The 19,807-nt window shown below is 45.2% G+C and overlaps 1 protein-coding gene across 3 annotated transcripts in view; it reads left to right on the top strand.

Annotated features, from left to right (window-relative positions):
• The window catches only part of LOC140720961 (NACHT, LRR and PYD domains-containing protein 3-like), a 36,325-nt gene extending 31,438 nt beyond the window's left edge, over window positions 1-4,887 (top strand). For all 3 annotated transcript variants that reach the window (XM_073035830.1, XM_073035831.1, XM_073035832.1), the window contains one exon: window positions 41-4,887. In XM_073035830.1, coding sequence (XP_072891931.1) covers window positions 41-218 — 178 coding nt within the window. In that variant the 3' untranslated portion in view covers window positions 219-4,887. The remainder of the gene's footprint in view (window positions 1-40) is intronic.
• Window positions 4,888-19,807: the final 14,920 nt, after the last annotated feature.

Here is a 19,807-nt window from a genome sequence, read left to right as displayed (position 1 = left end):
TAATCCGTTTATTTCATCTTTATTCTCCCATCTGTTTCAGGCTGTGGGGGAATCAGTTCAGTCGGACCGGGGGAAAGGAACTGAGATCTCTGCATGGAGTCAGACCCAGACTTATGGTGACCGTGTGGACATCTGAATGTGTGAACATCCCCGCCCGCCGTATGGGGACATTTGGCCGAATCCCCGCCTTCCCCTTTACTTCTCGCCCTGCCCTTTAACTCCAGCCATTACCTTTAATGGCCGCGCGCCAGGTTTAAGTCCCAACCGTTCCAACGGGAACTGGCTCCAGTCTCGTGCTCTTTGACATCGGAAGCGGTCCCGCGGTGACGTGTTTCCGGCTTCTGTCCAGCGGCGCTGTTTCCGTCGGATGTGCGGGTTTGAGACTCCCCCACGTGAGTCCCCGGGGAATTACACAGAATGGAGGAGCCTGGGGTGCGGGGATCAGTCCGGGACACTGGTGTCCCGGGGTGGGATTATCCCGGGAGAGAATCCTTTTGCTCCCGTTGCTGAGGACGGTGCATTCGGCAGCCTGGCCAATATAATGATGTTAAATAGACAAATACCTCGGCAGTGACCCTGGATCTGCAGCGATCCCGGACACGGCCCTGAAGTGTGATTTTATAATCATCGGTTCCCTGATGCAGAGTGACGGTGAGAAACGGGACTGATTATTCAACCGGTCACTCCTTGTCGCCGGTCAGTTAATTGTGTGTGACTGTGAGTGAGTCGGGAGCAGCTTATTTATTCCCGCACGTCAGCAACTCACACGTTGTTTGATTTACATTTGTCATGATAAAATCAATAAACCGCTGTAACTTCCTGTCCTGGTGCCGGACTCGAGTTTTATTTGAGGTTTCTGCTGCCCCCCGCACCCTGTGCACTGCAACAGTGGGTCGGAGCTCCTCACACTGACACAGTAGCGTCTCAGCTCCAGGCTGAGGGAGGTCGAACTGGCGGCGTCTGGGTGCCCAGGATCTCAACTCCACCAAAGCCCCTTCCTGGCTAACTGTCCCCCGATTGAAAATAGTGAATCGGGAGGGAACGACAGAAGGACCTCAATTCCACCAAAGCCCCTTCCTGGCTAACTGACCCCTTCCTGTGCCCCGCAGACGATTAAAATCGACTATAAAATCGGACGTGAGGCCGGAGTACGAGAGTGATGGGAGAAGAGCTGACCAAGGAACTGTCTTCTGGAAAAGATCGGGAAAGCACGGGTAAAGCTACAGAGACCAGCAAACACATAACTACATCCTCGGGCAGGTCTTCTACCCCGCTGGTAAAATATTATTGAAATGATCCCGAGTACGAGAATACGCACTCTTCACCTCCCAGTTCATTCTGCTGTGATTTTCCTCCTTTTTTGTCTCCCTGTTGTTCAGTGTACCTGTAATTGTTTCGCTTTATTCAGCATTGTTACTGTTTGACCTTGTTCTGTTTGTTCTTGTTCACGGCTCCAGATAATGATTTGATCTGTGCACAAGACTGGATTTTCACAGCATCTCAGAGCATGACAATATTAAACCGATTCAAATTCCCTCCACCACGCGATTATATCTGATTCAGTCTTCCCACCACGGGACAGTCACAGTCCGTGGACAGATCGGGCCGCTCACGTAGAGTTGCCTTGTCCGGACCACAGTGAGAAGTGAGCGGCGACTTGGATATCACAGGTTCGCAAGTTCACAGAGTACGAAAAGGTGGCACGTCATTTCCGGGTCAGGCATTCTCCCAGACTGGCGAAACTTTTATGCCCGTTCTATCCAAATGTTCAGCCAGATCCTTCTGATCACTTTGCCTCCGCCGGGCGCTCACGCAATTGGTTTCAGATCTGTAACAGCGCTCCCGGTGAGGAACAAAGCGATCCGATATTCACTGTTCTCGCTGCAGTTCATGACCATCTATGGTGCCTGGCTGCTGACGCCTCCTTGCGTGGGATATATTGCAAACTGGTTATCGTCTGCCGATAATCGCGATCCTCTCAGCCTCAGGGTGTATCGCCACAACGGTCACAAACCTATCCAGTTTATCGGTTTCGTGTTGGTTCAGGATTATTCCTCTCACATGTACCGAGATACAGTGGAACTGTGTCTGGCGTTTAGTTCCATGAAACTCCAATGTATTGAGTGGAACAATGTAGAGCAATATCCGGGAATCTGTTGTGTCCAGGAAGCCGTTCTGTTCTCACCCCGGTCAGGAAACGCGGGCGAAACACAGCGCACATTCTTTGGTGTTTTACCTATAGGGATCTATAGATTTAAAGCTCTGGAACGGCTTGTTCCTTCAGACTCAGCACAGACCTACTGTCATTGGCGTGTGTTCCAAACTTTCCAGACTTCCCCAAATCTTGTAAAGCCATTCAGAGCCTTTGGACCAGTCGGAAAAATGGGCTGAAAGGCAGTAGATATAATTTCGTTCAGGTACCTGCGAGCTGTTGCGCTTTGGGAGGACTCACACGTTGAATGCTGGGACACCGATGAGTGCGGTGGAATAGGCGGATCCGGGAGTAGAGATCCATAATCTCTCGAAAGCGGCATCACAGTTCGACAGTGTCGTAAAGAGAACTTTTGGTACATTGACCTTCATAAGACAAGGTATTGGGTATCGGAGATGAGATGCTATGTTGGAGTTGAACAAGAAGTTTGTGAGGCAGAATTAGGAGTATTGTGCGCAGTTGTGGTCAGCTGTCTGAAGAAAAGCCATCAATAAGATTGAATGAGTTCATAGAAATTTTACAAGAATGTTTCCGGGTCTTGAGACCAGAGTTATGACAGCTTGAATATGTTATCACTTTACTCCCTAGATCGTAGGAGAATGATGGGAGATTTGATGCAGGTGTACAACATTTTGAGGGATTAAATAGGGTGAGTGCAAGCGGGTTGTTTGCCACTGAGGTTGGGTGGGACTGATGGTCATAGGTTAAGAGTGCAAGGTGAAATGATTAAGGGGAACGTGAGTTTGGTGAGAGTGGAACAGGCTGTCTGTGGAAGTGACGAGCGCAGGATCGATTACAACACTGAAGAGAAGTTTGGATAAGTACTCGAACGGGAGTGGAGTGCAGGGCTATGGTCATGAGTCAAATCGATGGGACTCGGCAGAATGGTTCAGCATGACTACACGGGCCGAGTGGCCTGTTTCTGTGCTGTGTTTCTCCATGTCTTTAGGAATTTCCACCCAGCCTACCACACAACACCATGGGATAAGATCTCCCTGAGCCCTGGGGTTTTGTTCTTCTTTACGGACATGAGAATATCCACATTATTTATGGAGAACAGCAGCAGAATTTCCCCTTCCCTTCAGTGAACACTGCAACTGTAAAGACGGCTTTCCTGACGAATATTGAGGGGAAGTATTACTTTTGTGTCCTCTCTCTACGTTTCGAACTTCTGCTCTGTGTTTAGAATGTACATATCGTCCCCCTGCAGTACCAGCACTTTCCACCAGCGTTTGTATGTCCATGTAATGTTGGAAGAAAAACCTTCACATTAATCTTAATGACGTCAGCCAGGGAATTCCCTTCATCCGCAATTGGTCATATTGACAGTTTCCTGAACTGGACAGGTTACCGCGACTTCGCGCAAACAACATTCTATAGATTCAGGGATTTCATGAACGAAAGCAAGCTTTCACCATCGAGCGTGAAGATTAACAATTAATTTTATTGCACTTCCCAAACGTGAGTGAGATCACTGGCAGGACCTCCTCCTTCAAAGTGACCCGTCACTTCAACATAGAGTAAACAGAACGATCACGTCAGCTGGTGGCGCATCACTGACCTCTAGATTAGTTTTTTTTTCTTGAAGTAATTTCTCTCACTGAAACTGAAACTCGTTGATATGCATCAAGCCCGTACCTCTCTGACTCTATAACTCAGTAACCCTTTCTCTGAAGCTTTCCTCTCCTTTTGGAGCCTTTTCTGTTCTCCTCCTGACCTCTCTCGCTCGGCGTCAGCTCTTTGCTGATATTCCAGGACTTCCTGTTGTAACCTCTCTCGCTCGGCTTCTGCTTTATGTTGACATTCGTTTTCCCTCTCTAATCTGTGTCATTCTGTCTTAGCATTTTCTCCTAATTTTATCACCGAGACTGTAGGTCTGACACGGTGGTCAGCAGCACAGGAGCGCCGCAGGGAACCGTACTCTCTCCGGTCCTGTTCACCCTGTACACATCAGACTTCCAATATAACTCATCCTCTATTTGTGCTAAACATGCTCTAATACAATTCAAGGTTGTACACAGAGCCCACATGTCTAAAAATAAACTTGCTCGATTTTATTCTTATGTTAATCCAACCTGTGATAGATGCCATTCTGATATTGCTACATTGACCCATATGTTTTGGTCTTGTCCTTGTTTACAAAGCTATTGGAAGGATATTTTTAATATCATTTCAAGAGTTTTAAATATTAATCTTCAACCGCATTCTTTTACTGCAATCTTTGGTCTACCTATGATAGATAATATGTGTCTATCTGCTTCATCTCAGCGAATGATTGCATTTGTTACACTAATGGCTAGAAGATCTATTTTATTGAACTGGAAAGAAATTAATCCTCCAACTGTATTTCAGTGGCTCTCTCAAACCATTTCCTGTTTGAGTTTAGAAAAAATTAGAAGTGTGGTCTTTAACTCCTCAGTTAAATTTGAGGAAACTTGGAGACCATTTATTCAACATTTTCATGCGAATTAAATGGTCTGATCCTGAACCTTATTGTTACCATCCTGAATTGTATAAATGGAGGTTCGGAGTCATTGGCACTACTGTATGTATTTAACATTATACAATTGCCCATGTTAGTTGTTTTTTTTATATATATATTGGTTTTTTTTCTTCTTCTTTTTGGGGGTCTTTTTTTGTTTTTCTTTTTAAATCCTTCATATTAATATTATAAGTTTGGGAGACTTTTTACATTGATTAATACATAATTGATTATTAATGAATCTATTGTGTACTCTCAAATGTCTTTGTACTTATATTTTACTTATGTTTTTTTTCTCAAAATCAATAAAAAGATTTGAAAAGAAAGAAAGAAATGGTTATTGAGACAGTAAGGAGGCATGGGATCCAAGGGGACATTGCTTTGTGGATGTCATGGTCCGGTCCGTGAGGATCGAGTTCCGGTTCACCATCCGGTCCGTGGACTCCGGACACCGGGTCGTCCGGCTGTCCTTTGTTTCACTTGGGCTTAATAATAGGCACCCGATATTCGTCTTGTGGCTGGAAATATTAGTGGCCCTTGGATCGAGTGTAGATGCTGGTTCGCCTCGTCAGTATCCCGTCCTCACCTCCGTGGGGTAAGTCAGGCCGTCTTTGCAGTTACCCTGCAGTGGTATCTGTCCTTTCCTGTCCTTACCTCCGTTGGGTAAGCCAGGCCGTCTTTACCGTTACCGAGACTGGACTCTTCACTTTCCTTCCCTTCCTTCTGTAGCCCTTGGCATAAGCCTCGCCTGCTACCTTTCGCCTGGAGCCTCGCCTGCTACCTTTCACCTATTGCTGTCAAGTTCTATTGCCAGAGCAAGACCGGTGCTTTGCTGTGTCCAGATAAGGAACGGTCTTTCGTTGTTTGGAATAGTCTCTTTGTGTCCACGCCTTCGCTAGGTAGGTCCGGCCATTTGCCCCTACCTTGTGTTGGGAACCGTCTCGTCGTGTTGAGCATTCTGTGTATGAGTCCCGGCCCTACGTCCTGTACCCAAGGAGGAGTCCCGGCTGTCTTCCATGTTCCTGTCTCTCGGGTACAAGGCTTCGAGCGTCCAGTCTTCGTCCAAGGCTCCAAGGTTCCTGTCCCCCAAAACGTCATTGCTTCAGCTAGTTTCGGAATCTGAAACCGAGTCAAGACCCAGGTTCTGTGCCCTTGCCCCGTCTCTGTCTCGGAGTCCATACCCAAACATGGAAGATCCCGAGCCTCGTCTAGATCTGTAGCCAAGCCTCGAAGAATCCAAGCCATGTCCAGTCCTGTAGCCTCGTCCAGTCTTCGCCGAGTTCTGGGGTCGGAACCCGAGTCAAAACCCAGGTACTGGGTCCTTGCCCAGTCGCTGTCTAGGGGTCCAAGCCCAGGCTCCCAGTTCCTTGTTCCTTGTCCTTGTCCCACTTTCCTAGCCAAAGTCCTAGCCTAAGTCTGTGATCCTGTCCCATCTCCTAGTCTGTGTCCAGACTCGTCCCTAACTAGACCAGTCCACCTCCTACTTCAGTGTCTGTGTCTTGCATTTGGGTCCAATCCTAGCGCTCCTGTTATGACAATGGATCCAGAAGCAGAACTGGCTTGTCCACAGGAGGCAAAGAATGGTTGTAGGCGCGTCATATTCTACATGGGGGCCGGTGACGAGTGCTGTGTCTTGGGGATATGTTCCGGGACCTCGACTCTTTGTGATTTATAAATGACCTGGATGAAGAAGTGGAGGGATGTGTTGGCAAATCTGCTGATGACACAAAGGTTGGGTGTGTTGTGAATAGTGTGGAGGGGTGTCTGATGTTACAATGGGACTTTGATAGGATGCAAAACTGGGCTGAGAAGTGGCAGATGGAGTTCAACTCAGATAAGTGTGAGGTGTTTCATTTTGGTAGGTCAAATATGATGCTAGAATGTAGTATTAATAGAAAATCTCTTGGCAGTGTGGAGGATCAGAAGGATATTGGGGTCCGAGTACATAGGACCCTCAAAGGTGCTACGCAGGTTGACTCTGTAGTTAAGAAGGCGTACGGTGTATTGGCCTTCATCAATCATGGGATTGAGTTTAAGAGCCGAGAGTCAATATTGCAGCTATATAGGACCCTAGTCAGACCCCACCTGAAGAACTGTGCTCAATTCTGATCGCCTCACTACAGGAAGGACGTGGAAACCATAGAAAGGGTGCAGAGGAGATGTACAAGGATGTTGCCTGGATTGGGGAGCATGCCTTATGAGAATAGGTTGAGTGAATTCGGCCTTTTCTCCTTGCAGCGGCGGAGGATGAGAGGTGACCTGATAGAGGTTGTCAAGATAATGAGAGGCATTGATTGTGTGGATAGTCAGAGCCTTTTCCCAAGGGCTGAAACGGCTAGCAGGTGAGGGCATAGTTTTTAGGTGCTTGGAAGTAGGTAGAGAGGAGATGTCAGGGTTAAGTTTTTATTTACGCAGAGAGTGGTGAGTGAGTGGAATGAGCTGACGGCGGCGGCGGTGGAGGTGGAAACGATAGTCCTATTTAAGAGACTCCAGGATGGATACATGGAGCTTAGAAAAATAGAGGGCTATGGGTAAAGCCTAGGTCGTTCCAAGGTACATGTTCAGCACAGCTTTGTGGGCCGAATGCCCTGTATTTTGCTGTGTTTTTTCTATTTTTCTATGTTTCTATGTATTGCCGCTTCAGGACTTCATAAATTCTCAACAGTACATCCTTCCTTTTATACTACAGTCCTCTTGAAATGAATGAAAAGATCGCATTTGCCTTCTTCACCACCGACTCAGCCTATAAATTAACCTGCAGGAAAACTACACAAGCCCTCCCAAGTCTACTTACACCCTTTTAAAATTATTTTTGGTCCAGCTTGCCCAATTATCTCCACACAATTAAAATGGGAAATCTGCTTATTATTCTCCTGTAACGAGGTGCAATGAAAATCTTGTTTAGCTTACAACCGATACAGATCAATAGAACAGAACAGTACATTGAGGTGATATCAAATAAAACAATAACAGAGAATTATTGTTTCAGAGAAATTGCAGGGCAGGTAGACGTATGGTGCAAGGTCGTAAAAAGATATGTTGCGAGGTTAAAGTCCACAATATCTTGCTGGGGACCGTTCATTTTGCTTATAACAGCAGAATGGAAGCCGTCCTTCAGCCTGGTTGTAGTGGTTTACATTTTTTTTAAATCTTCTACCCAAGTGGGATGCCAGACTGTCCTGGGTTGTGAGGTTATGTTGTGCCTGCTTTACCGTTCACACAGGAAGTGCAGACACAGTCCATGGTGGGCAGACAGGTTTCTGTGATGTCATCAGCTGTACACAGCTCTCCGCAGATCCTTGCCCTTACGAGCAAAGCAGTAGCCATACGAACGCGTAAGGTATCCTGTTGGGATACTCCCTATGGTAAGTTGATGAAATTTAGTGAGGGACAAAGGTCACATATCAAAATTCCTGTTCTCTGTTCCATCTTTATCATTCGAGAATCGTTTCATTCAATACTAATTTAGTATCTGTGTATTGCTGGAAGACCATCTGTGATTGTCAATGATCCTTTCTCCCATGTGGTTCTATCAGCTTACCCCATGCAAATTTTGATCAAAATCTTTTTGTTCAACCATCTTGTTCAACCTATGTCGAGCCTGTACCTCACCACCTCAATGATATATATCAACGATCTTGTATAACCTCTGTCCAGTCTGTATCCCCCCACCTCAATGATATATATCAACCATCTTGTTCAACCTCTGTCCAGTCTGGATCCCACCACCTCAATGATATATATCAACCATCTTGTTCAACCTCTGTCCAGACTGTATCTCACCACCTCAATGATATATATCAACCATCTTGTTCAACCTGTCCAGTGTGTATCCCACCACCTCAATGCTATATATCAACCATCATGTTCAACCTCTGTCTAATGTGTACCCACCACCTCAATGATATATATCAATCATCTTGTTTAACCTATGTCTAGTCTGTTCCCCTCCACCTCAAAGATATATATCAAACATCTTGTTCAATCTCTGTCCAGTCTGTTATCCTCCACTTCAATGATATATATCAATCATGTTGTTTAACCTATGTCCAGTCTGTATCCTTCCAACTCAATGATATATATCAACAGTCTTTTTCAGCCTCTGTCCAGCCTGCATCTCCACAACTCAATTATTATTTCCCTTTCGTTTATTTTCCGTTCCTTATCTCCTGAGGTGCCTTGTTTTTGTAGCTTGTTAATGCAGCTAACTGTGTGATCATTTTCAAGGAATTTTGGACCTGTATTCCCATGTAGGTTCATCTTGTGACATACCGCAGACCATTGCCATTACCTGTGCAAGTCATACAATACATGTGGCTTAATAAATTATTCCGCCACCAAATTGTCTGTATCCGAGGGAATGTGCACATTGCAGTTGTTGTTTACTAAGTTCAGAAGAGTGATTCTGGACTGAAAGGTTTTATGTATGAGGAGCATTTGGTCTTTCTGGGCCTGATCTCAATGGAGGGGTGGTGACTCTGGAAACAGAAACGTCAATGAAATCCTGAGGTCTGGATAGAGTGCTAGGGACAAGATGTTTTCAACAGTAGGGCAGTCTAGGATCTGAGATCACAAACTCACTCTATTCAGTTGTATCTGGGGACTTCCTCTTCCATCATTCTGTCCAGTAGCAGGATCTGAATATCAACTGGATCAATGCCTGGGGTAGATCGTAGTTATTTGTAGACACAAGAATATGATGGAATTTTTAACCACTTAATGGAACAAAGAAGGACACTTAATGGTTATCACTACAGTGTATTGTGCCATGTCTTTTGTAAATATCCCATAGTTGCCATTTGAAGCAGATAGGCCACATCCAACAACGTGTTTTGATTTTGGAACATATTCTGCACTGCTGGAAGTTCTGTAGAGATGAAACTACCAACAGATTTACAGGAGGCACTTCGAGACAGGGTTAAAACAGCCACTTGAATTTTATCTTCCACATTACAAAATGGCTGAGAGCTCAATGTTCATCTTTGTCATAATGAAACTCAGAGCATGTGAGGTTGAATTCCTTATTTCCTATTTTCAGTTAGTTCTGCTGAGCCACTTCCTCCATCACCAAGGTAACAGCTCACTGGAGTTGCAAGGAGTGTTGAACATTTTTATTGCTCTCTCCACAACGTCCTTCAGTGGCCTCAGGAGCCGGTGTGGAGGCCCGGATGCCTTGAGCATTCACTGTATGGAATTTATCATGTTTATATTGGAATAAAGAGAAAAAGAATGCATTTAGATATTTATTTATGCAAATCCCTTCAGGATGCCACAAACATCTTGCAGTCAGCCTATGTCTGTGCATCAGAAAGACAATAACCTGTACTAAGTTTCCAGTGATTTATTTTCAGTTTTATACTAAAAGCATGTTCTTATTATTTCATTATGGGAGATGTGGCGGCGAATTGCAGTGATCCTTGTCCCGCTCCGCAGTACGATAACGATAATAAACAGAAGCGCTCAATTAACCTTCTGCAGACAAGTTAAAATATATTCCCACCCACTGGCGACCCATGGCCCGGGTTCCCCGCCCAGTTAAAGCATCATCAGGTTCTAGTTCTATTATGAGATGGAGCGGAGTGTTAATTTTAGAACTCGGATTAGACCAGACACTGCTGAATATTACCGACAGGAAAGAGTCCTGGGAGTGTTGGTTCTTGGTCTATAATCCTGGGATGGGACTCCAGGATTACGGAACTGACAGTGTTCTCCTGAGAGATATTACAACTAAACATATCTTTACCTTCCTCGGTCGCACCCCGCCTTCTTCTTTCAACAGGGATCACTCTCTCAACAATTCCCTTGTTCATTCTTCCCTCCTCATTAATCTCCCTCCAACCATTTATCCCTGCAAGCGGACTAAGTGCTACACCTCCCCGTACACCTCCGCCCTCACCTCCATTCAGACACAAAGCAGTCCTTCCAGGTGAGGCAACACTTCATCTGCGAATTCGCTGGGGTCATTTTTTGTGTCCCGAGCTCCGGATGCGGCCTCCTTTGCTTTGGTGAGACCCACCATAAACTGGGAGACTGTTTTGTCGAGCATCTCTGTATCATCTGCTGCAAGGGGTACTTCCCAGTGGCTAAAGATTTTAATTCTGATTCCCATTCAGAGATCACAATCAATGGCCTCTCTTGTGCCAAAATGAGACCACCCCCAGGGTGGAGGAGCAACACCTTATATTCCATCTGGGTACCCTCCAACCTGATTGTACGAATATTGAATTCTCCTTCCAGTAAACAAACTCCCCCACTCCCACTTCTCTATTCTCCACTCTGAACTTTCATTTCTGCTCACCAGCCTATAATTTCCCCGGGTTCCTCCTTCCCGTTCCCCTATTGACAACTCTCGGATTCTTTTATCTCCAGCCCTTGACCTGTCCATCACTTGACTTCACCTATCACCTTCCAGCTCGCCTCTTTCCCCTCCTCTACCTTTTTATTCAGATATCTTCCCCTTCCCCCCCATAGCAATGAAGAAGGTTCTTTTCACAGAATGTCGAACTACTCTTTCCATAGATACTGCCTGATGTGCTGAGTTCCTCCAACATTTTGCGTGTGTTGCTTTGGATTTCCAGCGTTTGCAAGCTTTCTCCTGTTTAAGTGTGGTAATTACCGTAACAATTATTTGGGTTTCGTTGAGATTATATCGGGATTACGTTGTAAAATCCCGCTCCCCATACTAACACGGGTTACATAGACCAAAGAACAAACTGCCAGAGGAACTCAGTGGGTCGGGCAGCATCTATGGAGGGAAATGGACCGTCAACATTTCGGGCCGAGACCCTCCCTCTGGACTGAGATTGGACAGGAACTAGTCAGAGAAAAGAGGTGAGGGGTGGGGATGGGGCAAGAGCTGGGGAGTGAGTGGTGGATACAGGTGAGGTTCAGTTGGAAGACAGTCTGTACGTCACGGGATCCCCTTTCTCGCTACCATTTCGTTTTTTGCTTGAGGCCCCGCCCATGCTCTGATGACGCAGCTATCAGCGTAAAATACTCACAGTCTTCGGATGGGCGGTGGTTTTCTTTCCGTTCTGTGTTGAAACGTATCAGCGGCGTGAAGCCGGGGGTCGAAACACTGTCTACGGGGCAGATGAATCAAGTTCCCATCGATGAGTATTGAGGCCGGTCGCGATGCGGGAACGAGACCGACAATTTCCTATCGGTGAGCCCTGAGTCCGATCCGGAGAGGGGAAGCCCGATGAGATGAGCGGGATGAGGTGGTGATGCCGGACTAAACCCATCCGTTAAGTTGTACCTCGGGCACTTCATCTCCATCACCCGGCCCGGTATCAGATCCAAGCTTCGGCCGGATCGATGCCTGGGGTCGATAATTTTCCCAGTACACTGGAAGGGGCCATTCGTCCTGTTGTGTTCTTGCAGACAGAGAAGATTAAACAGATTAATTGCACCGTCTGGACACTGATTATCTCATTGTTACAGTCAGGAAGGAGGTACAGAAGCCTGAAGACATACACTCAGTGATTCAGGAACAGTTTCTTCCCCTCTGCCATCCGATTCCTAAATGGACATTGACGCTTTAGATATTACCTCACTTACTTAATATACAGTGTTTCTGATTTCGCACATTCTTTTAAATCTATTCAATTCATGTAATTGATTTACTTATTTATTTGTTAGTACGTTCAAGTAAAATAATAACAGAGTGTAAGAAAGCATTATGCTTACAGTTTGCGAATGGAAACCGTCATTGAGCCCGTTGGAATGTTTCTGTTTTATTTTATCTTCGACCCGATGGGAGGGTGAGAAGTGAGAACGTTCAGGGTTGTGGTGATCGTTTATTTTTCGGCTGCTTTACTGAGGCAGCGGGAAGTATAGACAGATCAGTGGAGTGGATCAATGATTTGTTCTGCTGGGTCCACAGCCCTCTGCATTTTCTTAGTCACGGGCAGAGCAGTATCCATACGAAGGTGTCAGGGATATGGATGGGATACTTTTCATGGTGCGTTGATAAAGCTTGTTGAGTGGAAAACAACATATACCGAACTTCTTATTGTTTGTTCGGGCTTTGTTATTTTAGAACCTGTTAGCTAGTATCTAGTGGTATGTGTGTTGGCGCGTGTTCTAGTGGACAAGGTATCGGACTACTAACCTGAAGGTCACTGGTTCGAGCCTCAGCTGAGGCAGCATGTTTGTGTCCTTGAGCAAGGCACTTAACCACACATTGCTCTGTGACGACACCGGTGCCAAGCTGCTTGGGTCCTCGTGCCCTTCGTTTAGACAACATCGGTGGCGTGGAGAGGGGAAGGCTTGCAGCCTGGGCAACTGTCGGTCTCCCATACAACCCTGCCCAGGCCTGCCAATTGTCCTGTTATTCCTGGAAATGTGTTCAGTACACTTGTTGCTAAGGAATGATCAGTTTTATGCATGAGGAGCATCTGATGACCCTGGGCCTGTGTTCAGTGGAGTTCAGTGGGATGGTGCTTGGGGGCTGGGGGTGTGAGCGGCGGTAATGATTTTCACAACTGAATAACGACAAGCCTGGATACAGTGGGAATGGAGAGGATGTCTCGATTAGACGGAGAGTCTGGGATCTAAGAGTTTAGATTCAGAATAAAGAAGCTTCACTTTAAAAAAGTCAACTAAATAGAGAGAGTACAGAGGAGATTTACTGGAATGTTACCTCGGTTTCAGCACCTAAGTTACAGAGAAAGGTTGAACAAGTTAGGTATTTATGCTTTGGAGTTTAGAAGGCTGAGGGGGGACTTGATAGCGGTATTTAAACTTATGAGGGGGATAGATAGAGTTGACGTGGATAGTCTTTTTCCATTCAGAGTAGGGGAGATTCAAACAAGAGGACATGAGTTGAGAGTTAGGGGGCAAACGTTTAATGGTAACACGAGGGGGAATGTCATTAATCAGGGAATGGTAGCTGTGTGGAACGTGCTACCAGTAGAAGTGGTAGAGGCAGGTTCGATTTTGTCATTTAAAAAAATTGGAAAGGTATATGGACAGGAAAGGAATGAAGGGTTATGGCCTGAGTGCAGTTAGGTGGGACTAGGTGAGACAACCTTTCGGCACAGACTAGAAGGGCCAAAATGGCCTGTTTCCATGCTGTAATTGTTATATGGTTATAAAACTGTGATGAGAGAAATTACTTTAGTCAAATGGTTGATCTGTGGAATTTGTTACCGCAGAGGATGGTGGAGACTGCCGATGGTTATATTCATGTTCTGGATTGCTAAATAGGTTGAGTGTTATAGCAGGGAAGCAAGAATATGGTGTTGGAAAAAAATCCTCCAAGATTGATTATAGAGCATGACCAAATCACCTAATTCTACTCCTATGTATTGTGATCTGTATCTTATACCATGACAGAACAATGACTTCATTGTATCCCATCATAAATAAGAGAAAATCTGCAGTTGGTGGAAATACAAGCAACACACACAAAATGCTGGAGGAACTCAGCAGGTCAGGCAGCATCTATGAAAGAGGGTAGAATCGACCTGGCCTGATGAGTTCTTTCAGCCCTTTGTGTGTGTTCTTTTGTATCCCATGTCTGGTTTTGAAACGTGTGAGGGACAGTTACAGATTCCTTCACTCGGATCATTATATATGCGTTCAAGATTTAAATTTTCGTTTAATGCTTTGTTCTCCTTTGTATTGTTAACATGCTTCATTATCTCTCTGGTTAAAGTTAGCCCTGGTCTGCGAGGTTTACAGGAAGAAAAGTCCACGACTGGAAGCAACCCGCAACTGAAGACAAGGGAACAACAACAATGAACCAGCCCGAGGACTGAGAGCACCAATTCGAGAGAACCCATCTGACTCGGAGTTTCCATTGATTTAGTCAGGAGAAAGTTTGCTGAGTCTCATTTACCCAAACACTGGTTCTTTAGACATTACATTTCTGTACCAAGGAATAGATGAAATAGCTGGAGTGGGACTGAATGAGCCTAGCAATACCAGTTATGACTCTATCAGACCCAGTTGCAATCATTCCAGATTTACAAATGTGCTGTCTGCATTAGCTCTGTGAAGCCACGCATATTCCCTTATTTTGTTTGCTCATTTCAAACGTCATCTCTGCAGTTTCTTTGCTTGTCTGTGCTCGGTCACAATATTCTCAAAATGCGTTGAGAATTTCCTCCCTTTATAAGAGGCCGCAGTTGTTTCCAGCTGTAGTGATTGCAGAAATGTGGAATTACTATGAACTACAGCAACATGTCATTGACTCCTCTGTCTATTGCAAGCTGCAATGATATACTTGCCCTCGAGTATATCGTCGTGCAAGCCTCTGCTAACAGCAAACCCTCTTGAAGCCAAATGTCCCGGCACCACATTTCATTCAGTCCGAACTAGAAAATGCCAAACAATATTTTACATTTACATACCCTGTCGTCATCAAGTGCTTTTCTACTAATAAATTGTCAGAACCTACGAATCTGTGATTAAGCAGAATTGGGTTTTACAATGAAGTTATTTTCCCATTTGACTCTGTACCAAAGGCATGGGTTAAATCTGTTCTTGAGATGAACAAATGTTCTTGCAGCAGAACTGCTGGAGCTGGCAAGGTCGGATTAAACTCAGTCGTTGTGGAATGGGAACCAGTGTGTTTGGTCAGATGATAGAAGAGTTGATATAAAGGCAGATGCAATGTTCAGAGAGACTGTGGAAGGATCGGTTGTGGACAGGGCATCATGTAGTCAGTTGGAAATGTGTTTAATTCAATACAATAAGTATTAAGAATAAGAGTAACTTAGAACATGGATGGTACATGTTATCACCATTACACAGACCTGACTGTTACAAGGGCAGGATTGGTGCTTGATGCTCCAGGTCTTAGTTATTTCATAATACGCATGGGGGGAGGGGGGTGAAAATGGGAGAATTGTCTTTACTAATTAGGGATGGTATCACAGCAACATAAACAGAGGACATCAATGTAAGTGAAATTCAGAAACGGGAAGGGGGCTATCATTCAGGGAGTATTCAATAGGCCTCCCCCAAAGCCACAGGGATAATGTGAGAAAATAAGTTGACAGTTTTGGGAAAGGTGCAAAAACAACAAGGTTGTTATCATTATTGACCTCAAGTTTCCTGATGTTGATCCCACCTCCTTGTTCCAAAAGTTGTCAGTGGGGCAGAATGCGTTGCGTGTCCAGGAAGGATTCTTGACATAGTATGTGGATGGGCTAACTGGAGGAGTTGCCCTACTGCATCTAGTATGAGGCAATGATGTTGGTCAAATGACAGATGTCACGATGGGTGACCTTTTTAGATAGGGACCACAACACCATAACTTTTATCATGGTCATGGACAAGGATAGTAGCAGATGATACAAGGCAGTATTGAATTAGTGGATGGATAGTTACAATGGTATGCGGAGCAACTTGGGAGTGTAAATTAGGAAAACATTTTCAAAGGGAAATGTACAATGGAACTGTGAAGGTTGTTTCAGGAACACTTGAATGCGGTTGGGGTAGATTTGCTGCAGACGCAGTTAAAGAATTTTTATATAAACGAACCATGGTTCACAACAGATTAGAGCATTTAAGCATTTGGAGAAGCATAATCTTATTACAGGTTGCCATTTTGGCTTTTTGATGGTGAGTGGAGAAAATGGAAGGGGAGGTGCCGGAGATAATTTTCCGCAGTATGGACCAGTCACACACAGAATATCTACCAACATTTGTTTTGACAGGGAATGAACAGGAGTCACCATGGCATGGTGCATGGAAAGTTGTGTTCAACAACACTTCTTAAAGTTTTTCAAGATGATTGTCAATAAGGGTGGTGGAGTGGATGTTGTACATTGAAGTCCACTAAAGCCTTTGGCAAGGTACCTCATGACAGCTTGGTCTGGAAGATAAGGTCCCATGCGGTACAGAGAGTGGAAGTTAGATGGATTCAAAAGTTCCCTCGAAGGTAGCCAGCAAAGAGTGATGGTTGAAGGTTTCTCCTCAGAATGGAGGCGGGTAACTCGTGGTGTACCGTAAAGCTACAAATTGGGACATTTGATATTCGTTATTTGATAGCAATGATTTGAATGCAAGTGCACAAGGCTTCACTGGTAAGTTCACGGATGACACAAAATTAGTAGATGGTACTCACGGTGAAGATGATCGTAGCTTAGAGGAGTTGTAAATAGATTGCAAGACCAACACGAACAGCAACGGTTTCATGCAGAGATTGGTGATTATGTGGAGGGACCTGCCAGAGGAAGTGGATGAGGCAGGCACAATGGTATAATTCAAGAAGCGGTTGGGATGTGAAGATAGAATGAAGAGGCCAGGAGGGAAATGGGCCAAACACAGGAAATTGGGGCCATCTCTGTGTGCACTGTGGTCAGCATTGTATCGATGGGCTGAATGGTTTGTACCTGTGCTCTTGCTCTGTGACTCTATCAGTAGGATGCCTCAGATATCACTGGACAGACGTACAACGTGGCGTGGGAGTTGATATTTGGTCTCTAAGTGAAATGCTGTTGGGATACAGAGGACGGCGATACTGTCACATTTGCAAAGTAATCCTGCTCTCTCTGACTCACAGTCTGCTTGTTTTGTGTAATTCAGGACATCACCAGCAGGTGGGGCTGTCATGCACAGCGATCAAAGTGTAAACAAGACGACGACAATCAAAACAACCGTCAGTCGGAATCAGAATGGCTGCAGGTATGTTCACGGGGATCTTTATAATGAATCTTCTGCCCTGTTGGTGCACAATAGTTCAGACGAAGAAACTTACACAGGCGCTAACAGGGCTGAGAAAAGTTTCATCAAGCAGTATCATTGATCCCACTGGTATAGCGGCTTTGTGTAATCGATCAATCCAACAGTTCCAGCGTAGGGACCTGACTGACACCAGGCAAATGACTCCGCTCACCAGGCAAAGCTTCACCTGAGTGAAAGAAGCAGGAGACCCTGAATCAGCAGGTTGAGAGTGAAACACTAACAGGAATGTGACAGCGGTGTTGTTTGTTTCGTAAAAGTCCAGTTTCAAGGTTTGTTGCACATCAGGGCCTGTTTAGAGTTGAAAGACATCTCCAACTTTCGTTTATAAAATTTAGAGGCAGGAGTTAAGAACATTTCCGGGATTTCAGAGATTTTGTGATAATACAACATTTCAGGTGTTGTCAGGGCAGATATCAACTCCCCCCTCGCTGCACAAAGTAGATGAGGGGAATTTTCCGAACGGTGTTTTCTGTAGCCAAGCCGTGAACATTGCCAGCCTTGGAAATGGCTGAGGATCAGGAGACACTTCATTTTAGATAGACTTGTTGTCTGCTTTGGTGCATCACTGTCTGAAATGGAGGGGCTACTGCACAGGACCGAGAGAAGCTGCAGAAGTTTGTAAGTCTAGTCAGCTCCATCTTGGGCACTAGCCTACAAAGTACCCAGGTCATCTTCAGGGAGCAGTGCATCAGAAAGGCAGCGTCCATTATTAAGAACCCCCAGCACACTGGGCATGCCCTTTCCTCACTGTTAGCATCAGGTAGGAGGTACAGAAGCCTGAAGGCAGACACTCAGCGATTCAGGAACAGATTTGTCTCCTCTGCCATCGGATTCCTAAGTGAATTTTGAATCTCTGGACACTACCTTACCTTTTTTTTAACATTTTTTTTATGTGCACTCTTTCTGATTCTGCACGTTTTTTTAAAAATCTATTCAATATAAGTAATTGGTTTATTTGTTTATTATTATTATATTTTATTCATTAATATTTTTCCCTGCTAGATTATGTTTTGCATTGAACTTCTGCTGCTGAGTTAACGAATTTCACGTCACATGTCAGTGATAATAAACCTGATTCTGATTCTGTTTTAATACCCCAATCCATGTCTGGTTAGTGGCCAAATGGTTAACGTGAGCTCTCAGTATTTCTCTCGTGAGATGATCTGCTACCTGAATTTAAATTCCCAGTATCTGTGAGGAGAGACCTGGTACAACCAATGACCAGCTGTCTCTGTTTCCTGTAGGCATTGTGATGGTACTCAACTCTGTGATTCCGGGTGGAATAAAACACAGATTACAGCCTGGACACAGGTCCTTCGGCCCAGCTAATTCATACTGTTTTAAATGTCTCTGAGCTTGCCCGATTTCCCAGCCACTTTTCCCAGATTTCCCTTGCAGACTTCTTCTATCCCTTTTCCTGCTCACGTCTTCTCAACTTTGTAATTTTATTTGTGTTCACAGCCTCCTCTGGCTGCACGTAATTAATACACATCACCCACCTCGTGGAAAAAATGCCCCTTCAATCCCTTTTGAATGAATGAATGAAAGAAATTTTATTTCTGTCAGTACAAGCATAACCAAAAAAAACAAACATCATGTTCAACGATGATTTCATAAGACAAAACTAAATAATAAAAAACAACAAGAAAACATAGATATTCTTTAAAACTGACCGAAAGGGCGGAGGCTGAAGCTACAGCTTGTTATACAAAAAGCAGATTTGCAGTCAATCGTCACATCAAAAAAAAATCATCATCTTTTAACACGAAATCCAATTCCAAGTGTCACAAGGTGGGTGTTGGGAGTGGACCCAAAAGCAAGACACAGACACTGAACTTCCAGGAACGGGAGTAGGCGTGAGAAGGAAGCAAGGGAAGTGAGGAAGAAAGGACGCTGGACATGACACAGACCCCGGACGAGACAAGGGTTCTGGTCCTGGGCTAGGACTTAACTAGGATAGCGGAACCGACATAGAACTGGGAACCAGGAGCCTGGGCTTGAACTCCGTGCCAGAGACGGTACAAGAACCCAGAACCTGGGTCTTGACTCGGGCTCGGACTCCAGAACCAGGCGAGAACAAGACGTGGCTACAGGGCAAGGCACATGACAAGATGAGAACACAAAGCCGTGGCTAGGATGGGACAAGGACCTTGGACTGTAGGAGACCCCGAAGCCTTGACTTGGCCGAGGAAGAGACAGGAACGTAGAGCCTTGGTCGAGGAAGAACCGGAACGCAGATCACTGAGCCTTGCTCGAGGGCGAGCAGGAAAGCAGAACACAGAGTCGAAGGAGAGACAGGAACATGGTACACCGAGCCGGGACCCCTCCTTGGGTACAGGACGTAGTGCAGGGACTCATTACACAGAACGCTGAACACGGCAAGACAGTTCCCAACGCTAGGTAGCGGCCAAACG

Source organism: Hemitrygon akajei, unplaced genomic scaffold (genome assembly GCF_048418815.1).
Source record: "Hemitrygon akajei unplaced genomic scaffold, sHemAka1.3 Scf000048, whole genome shotgun sequence".
NCBI lineage: Eukaryota > Metazoa > Chordata > Chondrichthyes > Myliobatiformes > Dasyatidae > Hemitrygon > Hemitrygon akajei.
This window is presented reverse-complemented; position numbering and strand designations above follow the sequence as displayed.